This window comes from Acanthochromis polyacanthus, chromosome 3 (genome assembly GCF_021347895.1).
Source record: "Acanthochromis polyacanthus isolate Apoly-LR-REF ecotype Palm Island chromosome 3, KAUST_Apoly_ChrSc, whole genome shotgun sequence".
NCBI lineage: Eukaryota > Metazoa > Chordata > Actinopteri > Pomacentridae > Acanthochromis > Acanthochromis polyacanthus.
The window spans coordinates 17,414,188-17,441,628 of record NC_067115.1 but is presented as its reverse complement, the minus strand read 5'-3'; the positions used below and the strand labels follow the sequence as shown (position 1 = coordinate 17,441,628).

General features: G+C 40.4%; 3 protein-coding genes across 5 annotated transcripts in view; all 3 read left to right on the top strand.

Annotated features, from left to right (window-relative positions):
* Nucleotides 1-14,735, top strand: part of LOC110961579 (phospholipid-transporting ATPase ABCA1-like) — a 40,219-nt gene extending 25,484 nt beyond the window's left edge. Inside the window, exons 13-49 of one of the 2 annotated variants that reach the window (XM_022209257.2) lie at nt 1,024-1,232; nt 1,349-1,525; nt 1,615-1,837; nt 2,069-2,290; nt 2,390-2,594; nt 2,681-2,794; nt 2,932-3,106; nt 3,232-3,363; nt 3,449-3,588; nt 3,726-3,863; nt 4,013-4,242; nt 4,460-4,532; nt 4,691-4,893; nt 5,079-5,130; nt 5,256-5,360; nt 5,635-5,783; nt 5,964-6,088; nt 6,595-6,693; nt 6,867-7,056; nt 7,180-7,274; nt 7,384-7,416; nt 7,527-7,632; nt 7,923-7,997; nt 8,570-8,739; nt 8,850-9,027; nt 9,155-9,270; nt 9,375-9,519; nt 9,648-9,771; nt 9,868-9,997; nt 10,211-10,394; nt 10,570-10,676; nt 10,788-10,929; nt 11,150-11,284; nt 11,401-11,504; nt 11,633-11,725; nt 12,079-12,322; nt 12,414-14,735. In XM_022209257.2, the coding sequence (XP_022064949.1) occupies nt 1,024-1,232; nt 1,349-1,525; nt 1,615-1,837; nt 2,069-2,290; nt 2,390-2,594; nt 2,681-2,794; nt 2,932-3,106; nt 3,232-3,363; nt 3,449-3,588; nt 3,726-3,863; nt 4,013-4,242; nt 4,460-4,532; nt 4,691-4,893; nt 5,079-5,130; nt 5,256-5,360; nt 5,635-5,783; nt 5,964-6,088; nt 6,595-6,693; nt 6,867-7,056; nt 7,180-7,274; nt 7,384-7,416; nt 7,527-7,632; nt 7,923-7,997; nt 8,570-8,739; nt 8,850-9,027; nt 9,155-9,270; nt 9,375-9,519; nt 9,648-9,771; nt 9,868-9,997; nt 10,211-10,394; nt 10,570-10,676; nt 10,788-10,929; nt 11,150-11,284; nt 11,401-11,504; nt 11,633-11,725; nt 12,079-12,322; nt 12,414-12,557 (5,286 nt within the window). In that variant the 3' untranslated portion in view covers nt 12,558-14,735. Of the gene's footprint in view, nt 1-1,023; nt 1,233-1,348; nt 1,526-1,614; nt 1,838-2,068; nt 2,291-2,389; nt 2,595-2,680; nt 2,795-2,931; nt 3,107-3,231; nt 3,364-3,448; nt 3,589-3,725; nt 3,864-4,012; nt 4,243-4,459; nt 4,533-4,690; nt 4,894-5,078; nt 5,131-5,255; nt 5,370-5,634; nt 5,784-5,963; nt 6,089-6,594; nt 6,694-6,866; nt 7,057-7,179; nt 7,275-7,383; nt 7,417-7,526; nt 7,633-7,922; nt 7,998-8,569; nt 8,740-8,849; nt 9,028-9,154; nt 9,271-9,374; nt 9,520-9,647; nt 9,772-9,867; nt 9,998-10,210; nt 10,395-10,569; nt 10,677-10,787; nt 10,930-11,149; nt 11,285-11,400; nt 11,505-11,632; nt 11,726-12,078; nt 12,323-12,413 lie in introns of both variants that reach the window. The other variant, XM_022209255.2, reaches the window with a different exon arrangement.
* A 521-nt stretch (nt 14,736-15,256) lies between these two features.
* spink4 (serine peptidase inhibitor, Kazal type 4) lies at nt 15,257-17,020 on the top strand. Its single transcript, XM_022209258.2, has 4 exons — nt 15,257-15,409; nt 15,943-15,974; nt 16,146-16,258; nt 16,841-17,020. Exons 1-4 carry the CDS (start codon nt 15,358-15,360, stop codon nt 16,884-16,886), a joined length of 243 nt encoding a protein of 80 aa, XP_022064950.1. The 5' UTR covers nt 15,257-15,357; the 3' UTR covers nt 16,887-17,020.
* A 406-nt stretch (nt 17,021-17,426) lies between these two features.
* stra6l (STRA6-like) lies at nt 17,427-25,997 on the top strand. Of its 2 annotated transcripts, none has more exons than XM_022209259.2 (18): nt 17,427-17,540; nt 17,800-17,881; nt 19,042-19,142; nt 19,281-19,411; nt 19,493-19,613; nt 19,826-19,871; nt 19,968-20,093; nt 20,362-20,429; nt 20,982-21,090; nt 21,194-21,347; nt 21,622-21,697; nt 21,850-21,931; nt 22,153-22,201; nt 22,525-22,642; nt 22,729-22,848; nt 23,141-23,304; nt 24,239-24,382; nt 24,495-25,997. In XM_022209259.2, exons 1-18 carry the CDS (start codon nt 17,515-17,517, stop codon nt 24,737-24,739), a joined length of 1,962 nt encoding a protein of 653 aa, XP_022064951.2. In that variant the 5' UTR covers nt 17,427-17,514; the 3' UTR covers nt 24,740-25,997. The 2 variants fall into 2 exon arrangements, with proteins under 2 accessions (XP_022064951.2, XP_022064952.2); XM_022209260.2 differs by having other exon boundaries at nt 17,455-17,540; nt 17,818-17,881.
* The last annotated feature ends 1,444 nt before the right edge of the window (nt 25,998-27,441 follow it).

The following is a 27,441-nucleotide window of genomic DNA, read 5'->3' as shown; positions in this document are numbered from 1 at the left end:
TGAGTTGTCCATAAAACATACATCACCGTTCAGACATAAAAATGATCTCAGAGCTTTGAAATGTACTTCTGATACATGTAAATGATCAGACAAACTAAATAAATGATGTTGTTTTCCATTCCATAGACTGATGGCACAGACAGTTTGATGACAAACTGATGACTTTCTAACTGTAACAGATCATTTTAATGTTCACCTCATGACTTCAGCCTCTTTAGTTTTCTCTTCTATCTTACCACTCTTGATAATGTAAGGAAGCAAACATATCTTTAAAAAGAGGGAATGTTAAACCATTAATTGATGCCTAGTACACGTGGAACACTGTGCAATTTCTTTGACTAATGTTTAGCAACACTGCAAACAAATCCACTGACCTACTGACTGTATTTCATCATTTAAGATGATCATATAATGAGAGTAAACTGGTTTTTCTCACTCGGAAATCTGTCAAGGCCTTGTACAGTCATATAAGTCTGTCATGCCTATAGCATTAACATTGCTTATGCTGTGTTTCTTATGCTTATGCTCAACTCACTGGTTATTGCATTCTTAGTAAAGGAAAGGATGAGGTTCAAGTCTGATTGTGTCACCTATAATTTGCAAGAGGTTAATCTGCAGGAGGTCTTGACAAATCAACTCTGATGTGGTTACTCAGTGTCTCCTCAAGGCCCGTGCGTTTGTGCAATACGGTATAAAGTTCATAGTTGTCCGCTTCTGAATTATTTTTACTGTGAGAAACCTTGTGATTGTTTGAGCAAGAATTGCACAAGGGCAGATTAGTAAAGTATGATCGCTTCAAAATAAACAATAACACCATTATTGTTAAGATTTTAACCCGTTATACTAGAACGATGACTTTTAACTCTTATGGGAGTGAGTCATGTTTCTATAAAAACCTCACACTACTTGCTTGTTTTCTTTCTCCATGTTCATCCTTAACTGGGTGACACTTTGTTTCCACATGCCATTTCCATCTTACAGCGCAAAACCCTTTATTTTTTCTAATCAAAACTGTCTCTTCAGTGTGTGAACCTGGACAAGCTTGAGCCGGTAGCTAATGAGGAACGACTGGTCAACAAATCCATGGGTCTCCTGGATCACCAGAAGTTCTGGGCTGGAATTGTGTTTCCGGACATTGGCCACACCAGCAGCGCCGACCTGCCACCCAATGTCAACTATAAAATACGCATGGACATTGATAATGTGGAGAGGACTAACAAGATTAAAGATGGGTAAGTGGTTGTTTTCACTCAGCATTTTATTTTTTTATTATTTAGTCACACATATTTTGTTGATTTTCCAACTGTCATGTTTTTATTGTCTTACTGATTTTCATCTTGTTTTGCAGCTATTGGGACCCTGGTCCTAGGGCGGACCCCTTTGAGGATCTTCGGTATGTTTGGGGAGGATTTTCTTACCTGCAGGATGTCATTGAGCAAGGAATCATCAGGGCTGTCACTGGCACGAAAGAGAAGACAGGAATCTACATCCAGCAGATGCCCTACCCCTGCTATGTGGATGATATGTAAGTGGAAGCTGTAGCGGAAAAAACAAGAGAACACATCTTTTATTCTTGAGTATTTGTGGCTGACCTTCCTGTGGCATGTTTCACAGTTTCTTGCGGGTGATGAGTCGGTCGATGCCTCTCTTCATGACCTTGGCGTGGATGTACTCAGTGGCCATCATCATCAAGGGTGTGGTGTACGAGAAGGAGGCCCGACTCAAGGAGACGATGAGGATCATGGGACTGAACAATGGCATCCTGTGGCTGAGCTGGTTCATCAGCAGTTTAATCCCGCTGCTGATCAGCGCAGGCTTGTTGGTGATGTTATTAAAGGTTGGTGCTGTCACTGACACACACACACACACATGCACATGTACACCCAGTTTGTCATCATGCAGGAATGTCTAGACAAGAAGTAAATGTACTCACGCTGATCACTGATGTTGTTTTACTCAGCATTTAACTTAATAGTGGCTCAGTTTTTCCCCCCATCATGTCCAGAAATTCAATTAAATGGTGAAAAACAAGTGATATCATTTGGTTTCTCTCTCTGTGTCCTCTCAGATGGGAAACCTGCTGCCTTACAGTGACTCAGGCGTTGTGTTTCTTTTCCTGGGATCCTTCGGCGTAGTGACCATCATGCAGTGTTTTCTCATCAGCACCCTGTTTTCTCGTGCCAACTTGGCAGCGGCCTGTGGTGGCATCATATACTTCACTCTATATCTGCCTTATGTGCTGTGTGTCGCCTGGCAGGACTATGTGGGCTTTGGAGCAAAAGTTGTAGTGGTGTGTAGAAAAAAAATGCAAATACACTTTCATGCACGAATACTCAGTATGGTCTCTTTTCTATCCACTAAACTCTGATTCTTCTCTTCCTCTCCTTAGAGTCTGCTGTCTCCTGTGGCTTTTGGCTTTGGATGTGAATACTTTGCCCTGTTTGAGGAGCAGGGGGTGGGAATCCAGTGGTCAAACTTGCTTGCCAGCCCTCTGGAGGAAGACAGCTACAACCTGACCACCTCCATCTGCCTCATGCTGTTTGATGCTGTGTTATACGGAATAATGACCTGGTACATTGAAGCCGTATTCCCAGGTGAGTCACAAAAAACGTTGTGGTATTTTACCCTGATATTGTCAAGAGTATTATGAGTTATTTACATGCAATCAATTGTATTGCAGGCCAGTATGGGATCCCCAGACCTTGGTATTTCCCTTTCACTAAGACATACTGGTGTGGAGAGAAAGAGAACAAGAACATCTCCACTCCTCTGTCGAAGAAGGGCAACGCTGAAGGTACTAATCATAATCCTTATTACTATTTTGATATTAAACATGACTGAAAATTGGTCTCAAGATCAAAGTAAAGATATTTTTTGTGTGCCATAGCTTATGTCATTGACAAGATGATGATGTTTTTATCTTATCCCCAGCTGTCTGCATCGAGGAAGAGCCAAGCCACATTGATCCAGGTGTTTACATCGAGAATCTGGTGAAGGTCTACAGCCACGGAAACAAACTGGCCGTTGACGGACTGTCCCTGAGATTCTATGAAGGACAGATCACGTCCTTCCTCGGGCACAACGGAGCTGGCAAGACCACAACTATGTAAGATAGCACACACATTATCTACAGTACTCTTCAGTTTAGCCGAGCTGAGAAACCGGTTCAAGGATTCTAAAACCCACCCAGCTGAAATGGTGATTGTTGTGTTCCTGCCTGGTTTTTCATAGGTCTATCCTTACTGGCTTGTTCCCACCCACCTCTGGAACTGCTTATATCCTGGGCAAGGACATCCGCACTGAACTCAGCACCATCCGACAGAATCTGGGCGTCTGCCCCCAACACAATGTGCTTTTCAGCATGTACGTATACAACATCACGGTCTGAATTTTTTGGACATTTTCAGCATCTTGTGCTTTGCTAATTGTGAGATTTGCTGTAATCCAGGTTGACAGTAGAGGAACACATCTGGTTCTACGCCCGCCTGAAGGGTCTGCCAACAGAGAAGGTGAAGGCCGAAATGGAACAAATTGTGAATGATGTTGGGCTGCCTCACAAACGACAGTCTCGCACAAGCACCCTGTCTGGTCAGTTTTGTATTTTCAGTTTTTAACTTCCCTTTATTTCACAATTAATATTAGATGTGCAACATGTGGAAAAGTTACATGTGGATTTTATTTTGGAAAACATCTTTCTGATTTGTTTCTTTTTCTTGTCTTTTCAGGTGGGATGCAGAGGAAGCTGTCGGTGGCCCTGGCTTTTGTTGGAGGCTCAAAGGTTGTGATTCTGGATGAACCTACTGCTGGAGTCGATCCCTACGCTCGCAGGGGCATCTGGGACCTGCTGCTCAAATACAGACAAGGTAAATAAAGCTAATATTACCTTTTTGGTCCTAAAGTTGTTGTTTTTTTTAATTTTCATTTCACCATTTTACACATGCAGCTTTTTGTAGTTACATGTTTGAAATAACATTAATAGAAAGGCAAATTAATTTGTCTGTCCCTCTCTCAGGTCGCACCATCATCCTGTCCACTCATCACATGGATGAAGCCGACATCCTGGGTGACCGAATTGCCATCATCTCCCACGGCAAGCTGTGCTGTGTGGGTTCGTCGCTCTTCCTGAAAACACAACTGGGAACAGGCTACTACCTGACTCTGGTCAAGAGAGACTATGACTTGTCACTGCAGTCCTGCAGGAATTCTGCCAGCACAGTGTCCTACAGCAAGAAAAACGAGAAGGTGAAAGATGTAACCAGAAGTATTATACAAGTGTTTCATAGAGAAAGGGGAGATATGAAATATTCTGTTTTTAATAGCTGTGAAGAAAACAACATTATCATTTTTCAATCTCTAACATTGTTGTAAAAGAAAAAATGAGAAAACTTTTTTTCCCCGTGTGATCTATTGAGTTTTTTTCTTTGTTCTTAGCTGTTTACCTTCTATGTGTTTTGTTCAGGAGGACAGTGTATCGGAGAGCAGCTCAGATGCTGGCCTTGGCAGTGAACCAGAAAGTGAAACCACCACCATTGGTAAGAACTGACAATAGTCTAGCTTATTTTCTTATAAAATTAAACCCGTCTCATCAGCATGAACTGGGAATGAATGTTACATAATCTATGCTGAAATGTTAAATTAGCCGAGTGAGGCTTAAAAGATAATTATGCTAACTGTTCATTCTTTCCTACAGACGTCTCCCTCATCTCCAACGTGATTTTCAAACACGTCCCAGAGGCTCGCCTGGTGGAGGATCTCGGCCATGAACTCACCTACATCTTGCCCTACCAGTCTGCTAAGGATGGTGCGTTTGTGGAGCTCTTCCACGAGCTTGATGACCGACTCACTGACCTCGCAATATCAAGTTATGGAATATCTGATACCACCCTGGAGGAGGTAAGTAGTACTGAAGAGCTGCATGACCTTTTATGTGCGGTTAAATTTGGCTGTAGTAATAAACATGCTCATGAATAGAATGAAACTGATTTACGAATTATGTTTCATTAGCTGTTTATATCCGTCTGTAGCCATCTGTTTTCAGCTTAGTCAGTCTTTTAATCTTATGCTTTCCCATTCCCCAGATATTCCTGAAAGTGGCTGAGGACAGCGGAGTGGATTCTGTTGAGCTTTCAGGTGAGATTTAGGAAGGTTTTTTTTAAAATACATTCACATGCATTGCAGGTCAAACATTTTGTATGTAGACAGCAGACATGAAACTCATAGTTTAAATAAACACTCTGACTGTCCTGTTGCTGCAGATGGAGTCGTACCAACTAGGACTCGTCGTCGTCATGCATTTGGAGACCACCAGAGCTGCCTGAAGCCCTTCACTGAGGATGACTTTGACTTCAATGACTCTGAAGGTGATCCAGGTAGAGATATGCCATCTGGCACGCGGTGCAATGATAGAAACAGCGTTGTTGCTGTCAGTCATTTGATCTTTCACTCTGTGTTTGTACCTGAACTGTTGACATACAAAAGTGCAGTAAAATACTGATCTGCGTTGCCAAACATACAGATCTGTGGCTTTTGTTTGTTAAATTGCATTTGCATTTTCTCTTAGAACTATTACAAAATAGGAAACACGCTTAACCATGTTGCAAGTTTGCTAATATGCACCGTGCTGTCTCCGTCCAGAATCCCGTGAGACCGATTGGCTCAGTGGAACAGATGGCAAAGGTTCATATCAGGTCAAAGGCTGGAATCTGAAGAGACAGCAGTTTGTTGCACTCCTCTGGAAACGATTCCTTTACGCTCGGCGCTCTAGGAAAGGCTTCTTTGCTCAGGTACACTGATGCTAATTTCATATGCACGGACTGTAAACAGCTTCAGTAGTCTTTTGTTTTGCATCAGTTATGCAGAGTTTTGTGACAACTGAAACCTTTTACCAAAGAACTACTAATTCTGAGTCATGTCTGTATTTATGTATGTTAGTTGTAATAAATTTTCATGATGGTGTTTTTCAGATTGTTCTTCCAGCGGTATTTGTGTGCATTGCCCTGGTGTTCAGCCTGATTGTTCCTCCATTTGGAAAGTACCCCAGTCTGGCTCTGGATCCTGGCATGTATGGAGAACAGTTTACCTTCATCAGGTGAGCTATCTTTCCCTCTGTCTGGAAAACTGAAAAATACACTCTATATCTAATTGTTGTGCAGGAAAAAATAGTTTTTTCTGCTTTTATCCTAACGGTCTATTAACTTCTAACTTTCAGTTTACATCCATCAAATCACTCTCTTTTCATGTCAAGCAAAAATAAAGGAACAAGCACATTTTTGAAATAAATGTGCTATTTCCAACTACAAAGTCTGCAACTCATTAAAGATGTAAAAGGTTACCTAACTGTGCTAAGGTTTTCATGCAGCCTCACTCACGCGATGAGTGCGTGCTGACATGTGTGCTGAACACAGCTGTTACAGGAATTTGCTTTAAGTGCTGTGAAGTAACTGGTTTTGAAAGAGCGGTGGTGTCATAAATTATTGATAGATGTCAAGGTCTCTGTGCATCTTATTCATATTTCTAACGCCTTGTTCAACCGTCTAAACAGCCAATATTAGTTATGTGCTTCTAAAGGCAATGGGTTCTCTTGTGTCTTTGTAGTAATGACATACCTGAAGACCCTCACAACAACAAACTCTTGGGAGCGCTAAAAGAAAAACCAGGCTTTGGAACACGTTGCATGGAAGGAGAGCCCATACCGTGAGTTCTGAGATAAAAACTTAACTTACATTTACGTAGGAAACTAAAAAACATATGGATCTACAGTAGATTTTACATTCAGCTGAACTTTTAGAATAATGCCCATATTGTAGTTGATGCACATACGTGAAGATTTAGAGTTCAATATTTATTCTTCTCTGTCTGTGTTTCAGGGACACTCCTTGTGCTGCAGTTCTAGATGAGTGGTCGGTCCCACAAGTCTCTCAAAGTGTAAAGGACATGCTCGACAAAGGCAACTGGAGCATGGAGAATCCTTCTCCCTTGTGTGAGTGCAGCTGTGAAGGGCGAAAGAGGATGCTGCCTGAATGTCCAGCTGGAGCTGGAGGACTTCCACCACCACAGGTGAGTGAAGACAAACAGAATCGAAACTGAAATACAATTTAAAATTGAGTATAGTGAATGTGAGGTATCAGCTACACAAACAAACAAAAGTTAATTAACTCTTGGGCCTGTTGTTGTTTCCAGATGAAGATCAGTGACAAAGACACTCTGCAGAATCTGACCGGCAGAAATGTGTCAGACTATCTGGTGAAGACCTATGCTCAGATCATCGGCAAGAGGTAACACTCACGTGAAACTTTATTTTCCTTTACACTGCTTTCATATTTGGGATTTTAATTCTTATTATTCATGGAAGCACTAAGCATGGATTTATTTTTTCTCTTACAGCCTGAAGAACAAGATTTGGGTCAATGAATTCAGGTACATTATCGGACATAAAGCATGTGTAGTAGTTTATGTCTATAATATTGATTAGAGTGCTTCTCTACTGCATCCTTGTCTGACGTTAAAATGACTGTACTTTTTAACAGATACGGTGGATTCTCGCTGGGCGCCAGGAATTCTCAGTTTCTGTCTCATAAAGATGAAATTGATGTTGCGATTGCTCAGCTGAGGAGACGCTTCCGTCTTGAAGGAGTAAGATCCTATTACATTGTTATGATACATACTGCAATAAAGTGGTTCACAGAAGCTTTTAAACAATAAAATGTGATAAAATGCCTACAGTGGTTTTAGTTAGTCGGGGTAAAAAGATGTATACAGGGACTTTACATGTCTGCTTTGTGTATAAACACAACTATAGTGAACTGAGACTTGATTTATTATTGCAAGTCTGATCCGTGTCTGTTTACCCATGTGCTAAAGAAGCCTGTATCTCTCTCTCACTCTTACTCTCTCCTTTTCTTTCTGTTTTGCCCGTCCTCCAGGGAACTGCAGCAGATCGTTTCTTTCACAGTCTCTCCAGTTTTATCCAAGGATTGGACACCAAGAATAACGTCAAGGTTAGCGCACACACACATGCAGACTCTGGTTATACAACAGCACGTGGCTCTGGAGGTTTGCCATTGAGTCCCCCTGAACTATTCCCTCAGCAATGTCAGTTGTTAAACCCACAATATGGACACAATGTGCTTCATACACTTGATTCATATTGTGCAATTTGATGTGATTAATTGATTAATTGATTCGCTGATTTCTGCTTCAACCCAGATAATAGACTATAGCAGCAAACCATATATTCATCTTTATTTATCTTGATTCAGTTGGCTGTTAGGCAGAACCTACAAATATGCCTCAATTATAACGCAAAAACAATTAAAAATGCATTAGAATTTTGAAACTTGAAAGGCTACTGTGACTTCAGGAAAGAAGAATAAGGGCTAAAGAGGGAGACAGAGTAGTGAGGAAAAGATATTTTGGGAACAAATTTGTATGTGGCACCTCACAAAAGCATGATCTTTACTCTCATATAGATTCAGCTGATTTTCAAGCTACTAGTTTACTTGCAGGATGCTCCGTTTGTCTTCTAATTTTTCAGAGTTTAATCTTTCACATCTCCTTCTCTTCTATCCAGATCTGGTTTAACAACAAGGGCTGGCACAGTATTGGTTCCTTCCTCAACGTCATGAACAACGGCATCTTAAGAGCGAGTCTGCCGGCTGGAAAGGACCCAACAAAGTTTGGCATCACTGCCTACAATCATCCACTTAACCTCACCAAGGAGCAGCTGTCACAGGTCGCATTGTGAGTATTACAGTAAATATGGGGGTGAAGTCAGAACTTTCCATACCTTTGATCTTTCCTAACACACGATCATTCTCAACGGTGTCTTGTCCATTGTCTCTCTTTCCCAGGATGACGACATCAGTGGATGTGCTGGTGTCCATTTGCGTGATCTTCGCCATGTCCTTTGTCCCTGCCAGCTTTGTGGTTTTCCTCATCCAGGAAAGAGTGAACAAGGCCAAACACATGCAGTTCATTAGTGGAGTACAACCCTTCCTCTACTGGTTGGCCAACTTTGTGTGGGATATGGTAAGAACTTTCACTGTTTGACACAACTGGCTCCACAGCACTGCAGAAAAAAGTCAGAATGTCCAAGACTGTAATCTTAATGTTGCAGAATAAAATGATCTGAAACCTCTTCCTCCCTCTCTTGTAGTGCAACTACATAGTTCCGGCCACACTGGTGATCATCATCTTTGTGTGTTTTCAACAAGAAGCTTACGTCTCCTCCACCAATCTGCCCGTGCTGGCCCTGCTGCTGCTGCTCTATGGGTAAATTGGACAGACATTTAGAATTGTTTGGGTCCTGCTGTCTTTATTTTTTATTTTTCTCTAGCCTGTTTATATCTAAAAACAAATTTGTGTCTTTTTTTCAGATGGTCAATCACCCCTCTGATGTACCCAGCCTCTTTCTTCTTTAAGATCCCCAGTACAGCCTATGTGGTCCTAACCAGTGTCAACATACTGATAGGAATCAACGGCAGTGTGTCCACTTTTGTCCTGGAGCTGTTTGGAAGCAATGTAAGAAAATTATTAGCAGCAGTAGATTGATTGAGGAACTGAAAATATAAAAAACAAACATTTTTTTCAAGTCACATAATTACTGCTGACCCCTTCATGACCTAATACTGACTTCATTCCTCTTTCAGGAAATCGGTGGCATCAATGACATCTTGAAGAATGTGTTCCTCATCTTCCCTCACTTCTGCTTGGGCAGAGGACTGATTGACATGGTGAAGAACCAGGCAATGGCTGATGCTTTAGAAAGATTTGGTAAGAAAAGCAAACTTTTATTTTCACCTCTAATAAATGTATTCCTATTGTGTTGACAACAAAGGAAAAAGTGCTATAACGCCTGTTCTGTTGTAGGTGAAAACCGATTCCGCTCTCCTCTGGCCTGGGACATGGTTGGAAAGAACCTGTTCGCGATGGCCATAGAGGGTGTTGTCTTCTTCTGTATCACCGTCCTCATTCAGTACCGCTTCTGCATCAAGGCCAGGTGGGTGCCTTTTGGTTCGCTACACGTGTGATTAGTCGACTTTTACAGTCCAGAAATGGGTTAAAAGCTCTTCTCCTCAATTCACAACACTCCCGACTAAGACGCACCTCAAAACAATGACTGGATGCGGTTTAAATTTTCCTCTGAGATTCAAATCTGAAAGACACTGTAAGTCTATCCTAAATGGGACCTCTCCTGGCTGTGCCTTTCCAGGTCATCCACCAGTCATCTGAAGCCGATTGGAGAGGAGGACGAGGACGTGGCCAGAGAGCGACAGAGGATCCTGAGCGGTGGAGGACAGTCAGACATCCTGGAGCTCAGGCAGCTCACCAAGATTTACAAGCGGAAACAGAAGCCGGCCGTAGACCGGCTGTGTGTTGGCATCCCTCCTGGAGAGGTAAAGATGTCTTCTAGCTGTTACACCTGTCACACCACTCGAATTAAACAGTGGACTACGATTGTTGGTTACACTGTCTTAATTACAAGATGTGCAAGTCTGTTGTCCGCTAAAAATGACTCGGGTTATTCAGTAATGAATGTGTTAGATCAATCATAATATCTCTTTCCTACAGTGTTTTGGTTTGCTGGGGGTGAACGGAGCAGGGAAAACCAGCACCTTCAAAATGCTGACAGGAGACTCTGTGGTCACCAATGGGGAGGCCTACCTGGCTGGCAAGAGGTGAGAGAAGACAAGAATTTCTGGAAAATATTGAATCGAAGGATAAATTATGTTTCTAAATATATTTTACTTTCTATAAAGCTTATAAACTCGTCTTTCTGTGTTTTCCAGTGTCACTACAGAGATAGATGAGGTGCATCAGAACATGGGCTACTGTCCTCAGTTTGATGCCATCAACGACCTCCTGACTGGCAGAGAGCATCTGGAGTTTTACGCTATCCTGAGAGGAGTGCCCGAGAAGGAAGTCTGTGAGGTCAGCACCAAACAAATACATTACCACACACTCACATATTGGTCTTTTATATGTAAATTAGACTTGTAACTCTATCTGTGCAGTCTTGTTTTTCTGTTTTTGTGTTTTAATTAGGCATTATATCAGATGATGGTTGATACCAGTAAACCACCTCCACAATTCTGCAGCCATTTTGTCAACAGATGACTGATACTCATGCAAACTCTTTCCCATCCACTAGGTGGCGGAGTGGGGCATCAGGAAACTTGGTTTGGTCAAATATGTGGACAAGTCAGCAGGCAGCTACAGTGGGGGCAACATGAGGAAACTGTCCACTGCTATTGCTCTCATAGGAGGACCTCCTGTTGTGTTCCTGGTCAGTGAAAAAAAACTAAAACAATTTCATAATGCATTGCAGAACAACAACAGTAAATGTGTGTTTAACAAGATTTTATAGCAGCTACTTAGTGTCTTTTTGTTGCTTGTTAATAGGATGAACCAACAACAGGGATGGATCCGAAGGCACGTCGTGCCCTCTGGAACGCCATCCTGAGCATCATCAAAGAAGGACGATCTGTTGTCCTGACCTCTCACAGGTGAGACAAGGCATCACAATTTATTTAATCAGTTAACAGAAGTAGATAATTAAATAAAAAGACGTGTTTCCTGCTCAAATTCTATGTTTAACCTATCATGAATAATCTGTTTCTCTTGCTTTTTACAGCATGGAGGAGTGTGAAGCTCTCTGCACCAGGATGGCCATCATGGTCAACGGCAGGTTCCGCTGTCTGGGCAGTGTACAACACCTCAAAAACAGGTAGGACACACAACACAACGTTTCTCAACACTGTGGCTCACAGAAATGTGGACATCTTTACACTTTCTGGAAATGTTTAAATGACAAATCTTATGGATTGCAGCACTGGCCAATTATTGCAGTTACAAAAAGTAATAAGACTTTAATATGTCGCAAAAGTAGTTTTTGCTTAGCAAAATATACAGGTTTGGTCTTGAAAATGCTCTGACATACAGGGCTTATTTGTGGTAGCTGCAACAAAGAACAGCCGAGTCTGTACAATTACCAGTGATAATCACAGAATCAAAGACAGAGGCAAAAAGATAGAAATGAATTTATACATTATTAAAATGTGTTTTTTGTGTTCCCGTCAGGTTTGGTGATGGCTACACCATCATCCTGCGGGTGGCGGGGCCGAACCCAGACCTTCGGCCGGTGATGGAGTTTATCGAGCGGGAGCTGCCAGGGAGCACGCTGAAGGAGAAACACCGCAACATGCTGCAGTACCAGCTTCCCTCGTCCCTCACCTCCCTCGCCCGCATCTTCTCCCTGCTCTCGAAGAACAAGGAGGCACTTAGCATAGAGGACTACTCCGTCTCTCAGACTACGTTAGACCAAGTAAGCGAGCGCCCTCCATGACCAGAACAAGGTTGTGACTTCAATTCAGTCAAAATCTAATGTGTTTTTCCTCCTTTTTTCTCTCCTGCAGGTGTTTGTAAATTTTGCCAAGGACCAAAGTGACGAGGACCATTTGAAAGATGTCCATCTGAGCAAGCGGGACGCTATTGTAGTAGACATTTCCCAGCTAAACTCTTTCCTCATGGACAACAAGACCAGGGAGAGCTGTGTCTGATTCCTCAACATACCATCAGTGGGAGTTGCTTTACTCCTCCCACCCTCCCCCCTCACAGTCTAGAAAAGATGGACCATAAAACTGTAGGGGGGAGACGAACTGTGTTCTTTTTTTTTTATTTCTACTTTTTAGTCTTTTTTAATTGTTATCATTTCTCAGTGGACCTGCACTTCAGCGCACAGCCTCTTGAAAAGGCAGAGACTGCAGGTATCGTGACAGACACTGAAACAATGAAAACTCAATGCAAATCAATGCAAGAAATATCTATAAATATATTTAAGATGAGAAGATATTTGTGTGAGGGTTGGAGACTGGTGCTTCTCCTTCACTAGGTGGTTAGGTGGAAAGAAAAGACCAGAACACTTGAAGTGACGGCAGGATTTGAATCCTGTGTTAGACTGGAAAGCATGTAGCCTGGCTACTCACTCAACAGACAAGACACAGGGGATGTTAGAATGGCATCTCCAGCTTTTAATCCCCTTTCCTCAAAGTAGTTAGCAGTAGTCAGGGAGACAGTGTATTTGCTACTCTGTCTTGAGAAATCGTGATAGTGTAAAACTAAAAAAAATGATTCCGGATCATTCACTGCCAGTTGCTGAAAGATGGACTGACGGCTTTTTTTATTCAGGGTCTAAGCTATCGATTTCTCCAAGCGCAGTCGTTTTATAATGCAAATGATGCTAAAAGCAAAACGCATTTACAATCCAGTTTCTGTCACAAATGTGCAATCGTCAACAATAATTTTTACTAATTAGATTTTTCAAGATAATTTAATTCTCCTAGACAAACGTAACCTCTATAGAGATTTTCTTTTCTTCGTTTGGATAACAATTAAGACTGCTAACCAAGTCGTCTTTATTTTATTTGTTGTTCTCGGTGTCCTTGACTTTGTCCAGCACAGTGCCTATACTGGTGGAGAGAGAAATTTGAGCACTCCATTAAAAACAACAATGTATGTAGGCTGCCAAGGAATGTATAGGACAGATACCAACATGCATCAAAGCACAAAAAGAGCCTTTTTGTGAAGAAACTTGACTGTATTGTTTATAAGATCTTGTCCTTCATTGTCAAAAACAAAAGAAAAAAAAATCTTGTGGTTCCTTGGTGTCTGTACAAGATGTGCAGTCTGCTATACTGGCTTGTTTTTACCCACCCTGCCCTCTTGAAATGGAACTGAAGGCGAATTAGACACAAGTTGACTAAGAGGTTACTGAAGACTTTGGACTGTGTTTTTTTGAAAGTGACCTGGAAATATATACTGCATGCTTTCCAGTGGGCCACACATCTGGACTATCAATGCTTCTATGTGTGTACCAAAGCATGCTGCCAGATCTGCGTGTGAAGGAACAGAGAGGCCAGAAATCTGCTTCGTTCTTGTTGGATTATCAACACAGACATATGTGGGAAGTCCCAAATGATGTTGTGATTTTTGGCAGTGAGATGAATCAGATGGAAACGCTTTTCTAAATGCCCATGTTAGGGCACTACGGGAGTGTTTAAGACCTGAGCCAGTACCAATGTGGATATTATGTACAGTAGCAATTTTGTGATGTCGAGTCAAAAAAAAAAATGTTACCAGTGGAGTGAACAAACAGTATCTGTGCCAAAAGGAACTCAACATGCATCTTTGATCAACCAGCATATTGTTGAGGAGGAAAATGTTTTGTAAAGTTTAAGTTGTGCTTTGATTTCAGGTCTTTATCCATCAGCTCAACCACAGAAATCCTCCTCTTCGCATTGTCAGCAGCTTGAAACAAAAAGGCACATATGTCAAATTTGTGCTCTCATTCAGTCTTATTTGGACTGCAAATCCTTTCTAGTCTGTAGAACTGTTGCCAAATTCTAATCTTTTTGTTAGTTCACGTTCAGAAACTGCCACACTGAAGTTAACTGTACTGTTAGTTATTCAAAATTTAGAGGTGTGGTTGAGATATTTCACAGAATTGTTTAGAAGACATGGTCAACAAGGCAGAGTGGATATGAGGACCGTGTCAAATAGAATTGTGCTGTAATGCTTTATAATTCAAAAATTAGCCAGGGTTTAAATTCATGACAGATTGTCATTACAGGTGCTCTGTGTCATACAAAATCTTGGAAGGGGTTTCTGTTATCTCTGGGATCTAATACTTGCTCCTTTACCAGCTCTGAGAGTCTGATCCTTGTCCTAGCAAACCCCTATTTTCTTTGAAAAATGAGCACTTTATAGGCTTTATAGCCTTTTCTTTAAACTGTGTAGAAATAGAGATTTGGTTATGGAAAATGAAACCTGTTTAAAAAAAACAAATCTCGGCACTGGAATACAGACACAATTCAGATAAAATTAAGCTACGCCACTGCATTTAAAGACTTGTTTCAGACTTGAAACAGAGAAGGAAGGCTTACATGAGATTGAGAGACAGGAGTGAGTCAAAGAGAGAAATGCAGGACAGTACTAAGGTGGGGATTTTTCTCTTCTTGTGCTCAATATTATTATTTGTTTACATTTTTAGGTATTACAGCTGTTTGAGTCTGTTACCCATTGTGTATAGTTACTCTTTACATTAATAAAAATTCATACATTTTGAAAAAAAAAAGACTCCTGATTTGCTTTATCGTGTCCTGTATACGTATATGTGAGCTTGTCATGTGCAGACACTGTGTGTTTGTTCCTGTGTGCTGATGACAAATGGTTTCCACATTTCGCAAGCGCTTGCGTGTCCATTTTTCATCTGCTGTGTTCTCACGCACATAGGGTTAAACTGGCTGCAAAAACAGCAGCACACAGGTGTCCGGCACTCAGAGTTAATCATCCAACAACAGCATGACTTGGAAAGTTATTTTTCTGGGACTTCTGCTCGTCTGTGTCGCCGCAGGTAACAAAGAAAAAACACTTTTTTTGAGATGTTTTTGGTGTGTTTTAGTTGTACAGTTGATATAGTATGCAAGTCATCAGGGCAAATTGTATTTAGAAGCTACTCAATGAAAAATAGTGATCTATTGAATATGGTCATGTGTTGTTCTCAAACACTGAATTAAAGAGGGTTCAATTCCGCCTCTTCGACCGTTGTCAGCAAAATAGGTCAAACTCACATCTAAAATTATCTGATGTCCTGATAAACATAATCTATTTCACTCATTTATGACAGTATTGCGTTGAGTCTTACATAATAGGCACCTGTGTGCTCTACTTATATATTTTTGTATACAACAAACAACATTTTCAAGTGTATCACAGGTATTATAATTACTTTTCTCCTCCTAGAAGGCATTAATGTAATTTGAATCAGCTAAGTTAGTTTTATAAGCTTTAAATCTCAATATTTTCCCTCCATGTAAACTGGGTTAGTTATGTATTTACATGTAAGCTGAACTTTATTCATTTATGGTTGGTCTGTTTGTCTTAAAGGTGCAGAGGAGAAGTCTCCACATCAGAGAAGGGTGAGGTTTATTTAACAGTAGTAGCATGTGAGTGACTGTGTGTGTATAGGAAGGTGTTTGTGCGTTGTTGGCTGGATGTGTAGAGTGAAAATAACTTAAATTCAAAATCATTAATTTCAGATTAGAATAAAATATTATCATGTGAGATTTTAATGGTTAATTTTTTGGCAGCCTTCTTGTCTTGACACGTCAGAGATCTTGGCGTGTCCCATGAATCTCGCCCCTGTGTGTGGCAACGATGGGAACACATATGCCAACGAGTGTTCACTGTGCGCCCACAGTCGGTGAGCACACACAGCTGCTCCACACTAATTACATTCACACATCCGGATAGAGGATAAAATGCCTGTGCTGCCCTCTGCTGGTGAAAGAGTTCAGGGACTCTGGCTAATGGCAGCTGATTCAAACACGTAAAGACTACACAGTTTAGTCCTCAAAGAAGTACTTCATTTTACAGTAATTTTAGTAAAGTGATGGAAGTGAAAAGACAATTTTACAGACTCTAAAATGTAATTGTAATGATGGATGGTTTTGTCAGTGTGTAGCTCCTGCTGAAATCTGGTCAGACATGTTGCTTTTCAGCTAACCACCGAGCTACTGTGCAGCCCTGTCTCAAAATTCATTTTTTGTTAAACTTGTAGCTCAGTTTGCTTTTTACACAAATGACATTCGCGGCTTCATTCAGTTTATCTAAAACCTCATTACACTCCCTACACATTCAGAGATAATGACAGAGTGTGATGTCTGACTTCCCAGAAAAATCTGACCTCATTCTAACCCTGAGTACAATCGCTAATGAAACTATGACCTACACGTCAACCACCGGAATCAATCGCAGCCATGTCATGTCATTATTCTCTTCACAGAAAAATCAAGATGGACATTTACATTGTCAAGGACGAGAGCTGCTGATCTGCACAGCCGGTGATGTCACCGCCAAGGGACCAACCATGATCTGATTATCACACCAAAATGAGTCTTTGAAATGACAACTGGATTCCAAATATGTGTCATTTTCATGAAAAATAAATTTCAATGAGCAGCAACCTTGTGATATTTTCTTTTGTTAACTGAGACATTTCACCAAATCTGACACTAATAAGGATCATGTACACAGAGGGCATAAAACAGATGGTCCAGTGTGTGTAACTTCTGCAGTAAAATCAGTACCAGGGCGAAAGAAAACAAATAAAGGAGATATCATTAACTTGATAATGTAAGCTAAGTAACACTCCTCTGAAAGGTGAAGGCAGAGGGTGAATGATCGGTAGGTGAGCTCAGTGGAAGAGTGGACTGTTTGCACTCCTTATACTGAGTAACACAGTGGTCAATAGTGTGTGTGTGAAAGGGAAAAAGAGATCTGGACTAAAAGAAAAACAGTGACATAAAATGTTAAATCCTGAGGTCAAAGGTCAGATGTGAGTCACATGGTTGAAACCAGGAAAAGGGGAAGCGATATCAAACCACAGTTGCTTCCTTTGTCCATGCAGCCGAGCAGACACACCGTTCTCTCGACCTCATAGGCAGCAGCATATCAAACATGATAAGAAACCAAAGGGAACAGCTGTGAGTACAGACTTCAAATGACGTATATCATTGTCATTAGTGTTACAGTGTTTAATTTTGCAACTGTTTGTTCTTATTTTGCTATGCTAATGCCACGTTCAATTTAGGATTCACATTTAAGATTGGTTTCACTCCGGTCATTACCTTAGTTGACCTGGACTTTGCTCTATTCAAGTCTGCCTTGTCATTTGCTCTAATTCAAGGTTCTACTTTGCTCTGCTGCACTGCATTATCTAACGTCATGATCATATTGTCCTAGTTTCTCCAATTTTTCCAGAATTGATGACTGTCAAAGTGGAATCTCTGTGGAGCTCTTCCTCCATCTTTCACTCTTACCATCAGTAAGTTTTCCATTAATTGAACATTCCTGCCACATACCACCAGCGATTTTCATGAGTGCAGGGAGCTCCTCCAAAGCCGAAGTATATTCATTTATGTTAGTCTCTTTCTTTGGTAAATAAGTAAAAGGTGTGTTTTATTGGTGGTTGTGGTTGAATTTTTTTTGTAGGGAAATAGCCATTGTAATGATAAAGTGTCTCTGCACATGAAACCTTCACAACAAAACGAGATTACCCCTGAAGTATTTAGCGGCGACAGTCACAGCATCCTTGGCTTAACGCTGCCCAAAACAATTGTGACTGGTTTAAAGAAACCCGAACAAGCCAGATCGTTTTCTCTCTAAAGCAGAATTATAGTGAGGTGCAGCCAGATCATTGTGTTTTACAGATTGATCTGGCTGGACGAGACTGTAGCAGTGTTTGGTTCATTTGAGGAGTAGCTTGGGATCCTCCTGAGCCACAATCCGTCCCATAGAGGGCTTTTTAAAAAAAAAAAGAAAGAAAGAAAGAAAGAAAAAGAAACTTTAAACAGGTGAAATTCATGATTTTTTTAAAAATTGATTTTTATACATCATTACTCACTGAGCAGAGTAAATAGGTTTCTTGCCTAAAAGGATGTGGCTCAGTTGAATTTAAAGCTACAGCTACTGAAACAACCTATTTGGAACAGGGCTGACACCAGCATGGTAGAAATCGCAACATGTGCAGTATTTTAAGCTGAAACTGGAAAACATGTGAGACTCACGAGAACTTGCTAAAAAGGGGTTTAATATGGGACCTTTAACAGAGGACGCAGGTGTAGTAGTGATAGAGTTACAATTACAATGTACAAGAGCATGACAACATAAAGTACACCACCAAGGACTACAAAGCAGCAATGCTATGAGCAATTGGAATACAGAATAACAGCATTATAACAAACAACTGCAACACAACACAGGGGTACATTCACTACCACAGCTGCCAGAAACAAGCAGACAGGTACAACAATGTAGGAGAATCCAAGGTAACATCAGATTTTTATAGTGTGACCCCCTGAATCCAGTGTTCTATAACATTTGTCAGCCTATTTCCACTTTCACATAGTCACAAACAAATCATTATTCCAGTGAGTAGTGTTATTCATTTTTTTATGCATTATGTACTGACATCTTGTCTTCCAGGTGGTGATTATAGGGGTGCTCTCATTCCTCCAGAAAAGACAGAAGAAATGTACCATTGACCACAGACTGACCTTCCTAAAGGGGCGTTTTGCTGTTGTAGTGTAAGCAAGCTGCAGCAACAGCAATCCTTTCAGAATGCTTTATCCATATTTCTGCTATTCTGTGATGTATATCAGGCCACTACAAGAGCAATATGGGTTTATTTGCATTTATGTCACTGTATTTATCTTGTGCCCCAGGCCTTTGGATACTATAGGCGGCCTCAGTAATCGATGGTCCTATGGCTTCGCGTATGGTGCAGTTTCGAGCAGCGTCCTGCTGCTCTTCTCTGAACGTTACCTCCTCTTCGATGTTCCAAACTGGGCCAGAGGTACATTGTTTTCCTCTTTACCAAACAGATAAAACAAATAATATGTCGACTGATGCAGTGTTCTGTGACTGTCATCCTCAGCTATTGTGTACCTGATTGGAGCTTTAGAAGTGGGCCTGGCATATTTCCCTGTCTTTGCCTGTTTGTCCACACCATTCAGAATGGTCGGAGCAGTGCTGGGAATACTCTACTCTGTGGCCTGGTAAACACTAATTCATATTATATTCTCCCTAGTGTGTAACTTTACTGCATCGTAAAAACTAAAGTACAACTGATGCACGTGCAACTTCTTAAAAGATAACAAAAAACTTCCAGAATAAAAGAAGCTGGGCAGTTCATAATCAGATAAATTAGTAAACATGTGGATGGTGAAATTATAATAGTCTTCAACACATCTTCAATCTCTGTTTTTAGGATCATCGTTACAGTCTGGGATACATTCACCTGTCCCGATGGTAAGGTAGGGGAGTACAAAACCCAGCATGAAATCCAAACCCATCAGAATGGGCCTGTTGCCATGTGGTTTCCATCAAGCCATTGTTTGTGATTTTTAAAGATCTTGGGAAGATACCAGAAGATCATTTCCCAGTGGCCCTGCATCCTCTCCTTCATTTTCCTCCTGGGACGATTTCTTTATATACTGATTAAAGCTGTTCGAATACGTCTGCAACTGGAACCAGAGGTCAGCAGGACTAACACATAACTCGTTATGATTCTTGCTGTGTGTTATATCATTTATGATGCTTTTGCATTTATTTTGTTCTCATTTTCTTGTTTTACAGTCTGTCTGTTATTATGCGAAGTTGGCCAATATTTTTGCTAAAATATCTTACATTTTTAAATGATAGATTGGCAATCAACTGTAGGATTTGAAGTGGTTACTATAAATAACTGTGTTGTTTTATATAAAAACCTTTGTATGAGTATGAATTTGCTGAATCTGCCACCAGGACCCTGGAGAGCTAAATGAACAGCACCAGGTGCAGCATGTTAAGAGACTACTGAGGAAAACAATCAGGTAGAAAAACACACTTAAACTACCCGTGCATCACGCCATGCTGCTATCGAAGTTATAATGCACAATGACGTTCCATTTCTTTATAAAGGTGTCATTTCTTCCTACTTCTTACAGAAATACTAAAAGTACTGTGCGGTTTACAACTTTGCACTGCTTCCAAAATCACTGAATAAATTTCCAGAATTTGTTCCGTTTTTGACCACGTAGAGCCATGATTTAGAATTAAGCTTTTTGTTATGTATAAGTCAACATGTACATGTCGAGGTTTAATGAGTGAGATCTGTATTTGCAGACATAGTTGTCACATTATATCCACTATATTTGACGTTAATGTTGTGTGTCTTAATGAAGTTCAGTGCAGAATGATTAAGTCCAGTGAAAAATTTGTAAGTTTGGCATACTTGATATGAAACTATGCCAAAAGCAAGGACATCAAAGGACACTGGCTTCTTTTGAATCTCAAAGTGGTCTTGTAGTTGCAGCACTTAAAGGTGACAGCACACAGTCATGGAATCACACATAGCAGCTCTGACCTTCCTTTCTGTGTTGCAGTCGGCCACTCACCTGGTTCGAGAGGCGAGTGTATGACTGGGACCCTTACTTCAAGTTTCCCAACAGGCTCATTGGCACTGCAATTATATCCCTTATAGGCCTATATTTGGTACAGATAAACATGATTTATATTTCAGTTGTGTAAAACTAAATCATTTGTGCTTCTACTGGAGGTACTGCTATATTTATGTGTCTTTTTGCCTTTCCTGTAGATGACACTTGCGGACTACAGCCTCAGTGATGTTGCTTTTGACCACATAGAGAGGTGGAAGGATACTCTACAACAACTGCATACCTCCTGTAACCAAACCGGGGCCTTGGAAGTCATGATACCAGAGCTGGAGGAATTCCTTGACGTGGCCAGGAGTGAGTTAAACTACCAGACTGTTTGTGTCTGATGTCCTTAAGGAGGACATCTGACACATTTTGGAAATGCTATCACCCGATTTCTTTTGCTTTCTTGAATGTTGACATTAACAATAAGAAAATGCTGGAAATGAGTCTCGATCAGGAACTGAATTTGGCCTAATTAATCAAACAAACACACCTAAATATGACATCAGGAACACAATGGATACATCACCACATTTATGGGAACATAAAGTCAGGATAAGCTTTGATCTCTTTTTTGTTTTTAAAGAATCCTGGCTAGCCACCACCATCTTTGCCAGTCTCAACTCTGTTGCCTACACCTTCCATATTTTAGTATGTTACAGGTAAGAGAGCTAAAAAAAAAAAAAAGCATAATTCATGTTAAAATTTAAAAATTCAGTTACGGGACATGATAACATGTTTTCCCTACAAGAGAGCAAAGCAACAACATGACATTTACCAGCACTGTAATCGTGTACATGTTTTATCACCTTAGGAAACATTTGAAGAGATTGTGGAAAGGACAGAAGAGTTTTATCCCTGAGAAGTTTCACAAACCTCGCTCTGCTGTCAGTGTGGTAAGTAAAACACACCTACGATGTATGACCTGCTTGCAAATATGGGACACATGTTGCTAACTACATGGTCACTGAACCTCTTATAAATATGAAAAAGCAAGAACGGTTCCTACCACCTTTCACTATTTAAATAAGTAGAGTGCATGGATGCAAACATTTTTTGTATGCATGTATTTGCATATTCCTCTTGCACAAACACGTTTTCTCATTGAATTTTCCAGGCTTCCATTGCAAGATACTCTGGATGGCAAATAGCTTTTACACTGTGGGGTAAGTTTTTCATGATCTAAAAACATGAACAACTGACAAGTTTGGTGTGCTTTCAAGACAAAAGCAACAACTGGCCTGGTGACAGACATCTTGGATTAGGATTTAAAAAAAATCTTCATATGACGGTTTGCCATACGAACCAAGATGTGAGCCCAGGTAGAAACAAATGTAATCAAGTATTCTCTAACAGTGCAAACTCACCTGACCCAGTTCACAGAAAGGAGGAAAATGTCTACAACACTATTGCTTTCATGAAAACCTAATCCCATTGTGTTGCAGATTTCTAACATTCAAGTTTTTTCCTGCTTTCTTATTTTTTTTAGGCTACGTGATAGTCCATGTTGTCTACTTCCTCTTTGCTATGCTGTTGGCCTATGCACTGATTCTTCCTATAGTGCATGGAAATGTGGCAGCCATATTCAGCAACCTGGGAACGATACTGTACGGCTACTTTTACTATGATTGTGGTTATACGAGGGAATAGGAATAGACAGAGGCACTGACTGAGTTTGTCTTGTGTCTCTCAGTCTGACCATCGCTCTGGTGATCGGCCTGGTGATTCTCCAGGTAGCTTTGGTTCAGATCTTCTTCCTTCAGGACAAAATGTCTCCCACAGATAAGGAGAAACCTCTGGCTCTCAACAACAGGTTGGTATATCTCAGGATTATGAACTTTGCGATTAAGCAGATCCTTTGTTTGCCAGACATGTATTCATTATTATTACTGAAGCTATAAAACATGCACACCCTCCCTTGCTCAGTTACGTAAATGAGCTTCAGGTGAATAAACAGTTTTGTCAATTATTACCATCAAGGACACATCTGATTGATTTTTAGATTCATTCTTCCTGTAACACGACAACAAGCCACAATCATGAAGAACTATTTTCAATGACAACAGCAATTTAAAATTACAATTTCCCCTTCTTTTCCTCTTCAGGAAGGCGTTCCACTGCTTCAACTACTTCTTCTTCTTCTACAATGTGGTGATGGGAGTCAGCACCTGCATACTGAGACTACTGTGTAGCATAGTGGTGGGAACATGGCTCGTGTCCCGCATAGACCGAACCATAATGCAGAGGGGATATGAAACCATGGATGCCGGTAAGCTTAAAGTCAGCTGAAAACTTGCTCAAAACAAAAATCATCTATTGTATTATGTTGTTTTATAGTATTTAATATACTACAGTGGTAGAAAATTTGAAAAATGTGTTGTTTTTATTTGATGTTGGTGGGCTTTGCCAAGAGACACTACTGTTCCCTGCCAGGAGATGGCAGCATTTCACAGATAACTAGAAGTCAGAAAGTAAATCAGAAATGAAGTGGGATGACTGAAATTTTTCCTTGAGACACTGAGCTATTCTTTTTTAAAACAAAAAAACAAACTGGAGTAAAAAAAAATACATTGATGTTGTACTTAACAAGCCAAACAGATATTTCACAAAAGATCATGAGATTTGTGACAGCTGAGAACAGTTTTGTTGTAATTCTTCAACACTACATGGAAGCGCAACATGAGAATGATTCAATCCTAAGAGTGTGTGGAATTGTGGTTTATTAGCTTTGATGTCAGAGTTGGAAATAATCTCCAACAGCCTGAAATATCACCTGGTACCCTGGTCTCAACAAGAATTATGACCGTTCAATGCTCGTCTAGTCTTTTAGTCGTGGTTGTGTGATGCCCCAAGAGGCCAACGAGAGAATGATACAGGAACACTGAAAATGGCACCAGCTGTTGGTGTGTTTTTTATTGCATCTAGAATTGACTGGAATTAAGTAAAGTCTTTTTTTTTTTCAAACTCACCTAGACCTAATTTTTTTTTATGTCGCTTTTTTGGTTATAATTCTTCTACCCACTTCAATCACTTAAATTTCTTGTACCAAAATTTGTTGTAGTGGCATTTTCCATTGGTTTTCCAGTCTTACAGATGCAAAGAATGGATCTGAGAAGGTGCCTATTTATAATTGGGAGCAAGTGAGCATTGGTTAAATGTGTATTCCTCCTCATAATCTAACTGTATTTCCCTGCATGTTCCAGGTTACAGTACATGGATTGGGATGATCTTTGCTGACCATCATCATAACAACCCAGTCATGGTATGTTTCTGCCACCTGCTGGTCTCCAACAAGCTGGGAAAGCCCCACACATCTGAATACGCCACATTCAGCGACACTATGCCAGGTCAGTACTGTGTGTTTGCGCCTCTGCCATGAGCAATCATTTACTGCTTTCACCTGTCCGCTATCTAATCTCTCTCCTTCGTTTGTTTCCTCATTACTTGCATTTTTCCCAGAATCCAATGTTAATAACCGGGCCAGGAGGCGCTGGCTGTTGCTTTATACCTTACTGAAGAACCCTCGTCTGATCCTGCTCAGGAAGCACCACCTCTCTGCATCTTCTTCATCATCATCACCATCATCGTCTGCCCCGTCAGAGACTGTGGTACAGGCTTGGGTCATGGCATCTCAAACACAGACCAACCAAACAGGGTTGCAGTCACTACCAGAGATCACAGTCACACCAGCAGAAGACTGTTAAGAAGAGCACTTCCATAGATTCTGGCTTCCAAAATGAATCACATGGCGGTTTCTCTAAATGTTGCAGAGAAAAAAACTGTGGGGTTTTCAGTGAGTCTGCTTTGAGGGCAATCATTTTTCATAAGTTGGCAGATCTGATGTTATTTGTCACCTGGATCATTCGGTGTCAACTCAGCAAGATTAGAGGAGATCAGTTGCTGGACCACCTCAGAATCTCTTGAAACTTTGTAAGAATGATCTTCCCATTTATTTTGGCTGATATTCCAAAATTTTAATAATTTTTCACTCAATGGAAATTATTGATAAATCATTTATGAGTTGGCAATTGGATGAGATGCCACTTTCAGATGTTCATATCTCTTGAAATATACATCCTCGGGTCTTCAAACTTTCAAATTCAGGATTTATTTAGAAATTGTAAACAAAGTGGATTATCAAAAAAGATGAAAATTATATCTCTAACACATAGGATTTATTTGATCAATTTAATTTGTGACAATAATATCTGAATAACATTACCAATGCTTAGAAATCTTTCATATGTTAATAGGCCAAACGGACATCTTGGATCATGCGTAGGCTGATGAAATTTAGAATAGTCAGAGATGGAAGTATCATCTATTTGTGTGCCAAGTTTCGCTGCGTTGACATGGAATGACCCAGCTACATTAACATCCTCAAGGAAATTTCTCACTTAAGACTTACAGGATATATTGCAGACTATGTGATCATATTAGGTCCCCAGTCTGTCAACTCAGAATAACATAAATACATTTTTTTTTAAAAGGAAATCCAGAATAACGTACTCATTTGGGTTTAATTTAATACAGTTGTGAGAACTAGTGCCACAGAATAATTGCAGCAGTTTAAGTGGTTTCATAGGTTTGTGTTGTCTGTAATATGTAAGCTTGCATTTGACTTGTTCATCACTGGTCAGAACTAACGCATCAGCTGTAAATTTTAAAATGTGAATTTGAGTGAAATTTATGCTGCTACACTGTATGCAAACTCTGTCAAGGTTGAATAGGAAGGTTTGTACATAATCACAACCACTGTCTATTCTGGATATGGATCTGGTGCTTTGCAGCTGGGGTTTTTTTTTTTTTTTTTTTTTTGCATAGTTTATTTTGTTTAGATAATGTGTCCAATGCTACACTACAATTCTGCTTTTTTCTGGGTTTGTATTGTGGAATCTAACTTGTTATAAACATTTATGCACAACCGTTTTATGTTCTCAATAAATATTTGGTTGCAATAAATGGTGATTGGTCATGCAGTTTGTCAAACTTTGTGAACAAAGAATTTTGTGTAGCTAAGCCTCTGTTTTTGTTTTTCAAAATTGTAAATATTACTTTCAGCTGTAAATAACAGTAGCACAGTAAAGATTAAAGTGGTGTGATGAACTAAGAACGAGTCAGATCATTTAAATTCATGATTTGAACAAGTGATTTGTCCATCCATTCCACCCATTCTCCGCTTTATCCTCACTAGGGTCGCGGGGGGTGCTGGAGCCTATCCCAGCTGACTCGGGCGAAGGCAGGAGACACCCTGGACAGTAGAGTGCCTGTATAACCAGAGTGGCGACATGACGGGTCCAAAAAAATTTGGTCACGTGATGTATAGGCGCCATTTTGTTTCCAATTCATGAACGCCGAGTTTTCCTTTTAACGCTGTTTACACCGCAGAGTGTAATTCTAGGTCTTTTTTCGCTCCCTAAATACCAGCAAAATGACGGGCTGTTGTGCCTTTGGGTGCACAAATCGGTCAGAGAAGGGAGCCCACATGTGTCGGTTTCCCAGTGATCCTGAAAGAAGGAAACTATGGGAAAATAAAGTCCGGAGAGTGGGATGGAAACCGACTTTATCATGGTTTTTGTGCCAGGTCAGTCCCATGTATGTAATTTCATGTTATGATGTATGGGTGAATGACAGATAGAAAAGTTTGATGTGATTTTAGGCAGATGTGGTTATTTTGACTTTGAACATTTTCATGCATGGAGATGCATGAAATACGGTTACCCCGTTAAACTTCAGCGGCGGTATGTGCAAACGTATTTTGCTAAATTGACCGAAGCTGCAAACTCGACGATAGAAACATTATACACCCATGGAAAGCTTAGATTGTCATGAATCCGCCGGTATAAACCACTTTCAGATGTGGTTACCACAGCGGGTAATATAAACACATGTGTCCAACAAACAGCAAATAACGTAAACAGCACAACTCACATTTGAAGGCTCAAAACTAGTCGCAGATGAAAATATTCCAAAAAAACGGCCATAATCCAACCTTGGACATCCAGACAAAACAAGCCAGTAAAATATTTTGTCCAAAACATGTCTTGAAATCAGTAAGCAATCCAGAAGTAGCTAGTTTTCGTGAATGTGCACCTCGCGCTGCGCGTCCCATATTGAGTGAATGGAAACAAAATGGCGTCAAATCCCCAGTTGTCGCCACTCTGGTTATACAGGCACTCTACTGGACTGGTCGCAAGTGATTTGTCAGATTATGTAATTGCAAATATCACTAAATTGTGCATATGACGTAGTTAACTGTGAAACTAATATTTCCGACAGTACTTAAAGCAGTATCTTTTCGAAACGTAGCTCAGTCTGTTTCACACAGGATTGACAAGTTAGCAACGAAAAAAATGCAATAACTAGTAAAAAGTTTATTCGATTAATACATGAAACTAGAATAATA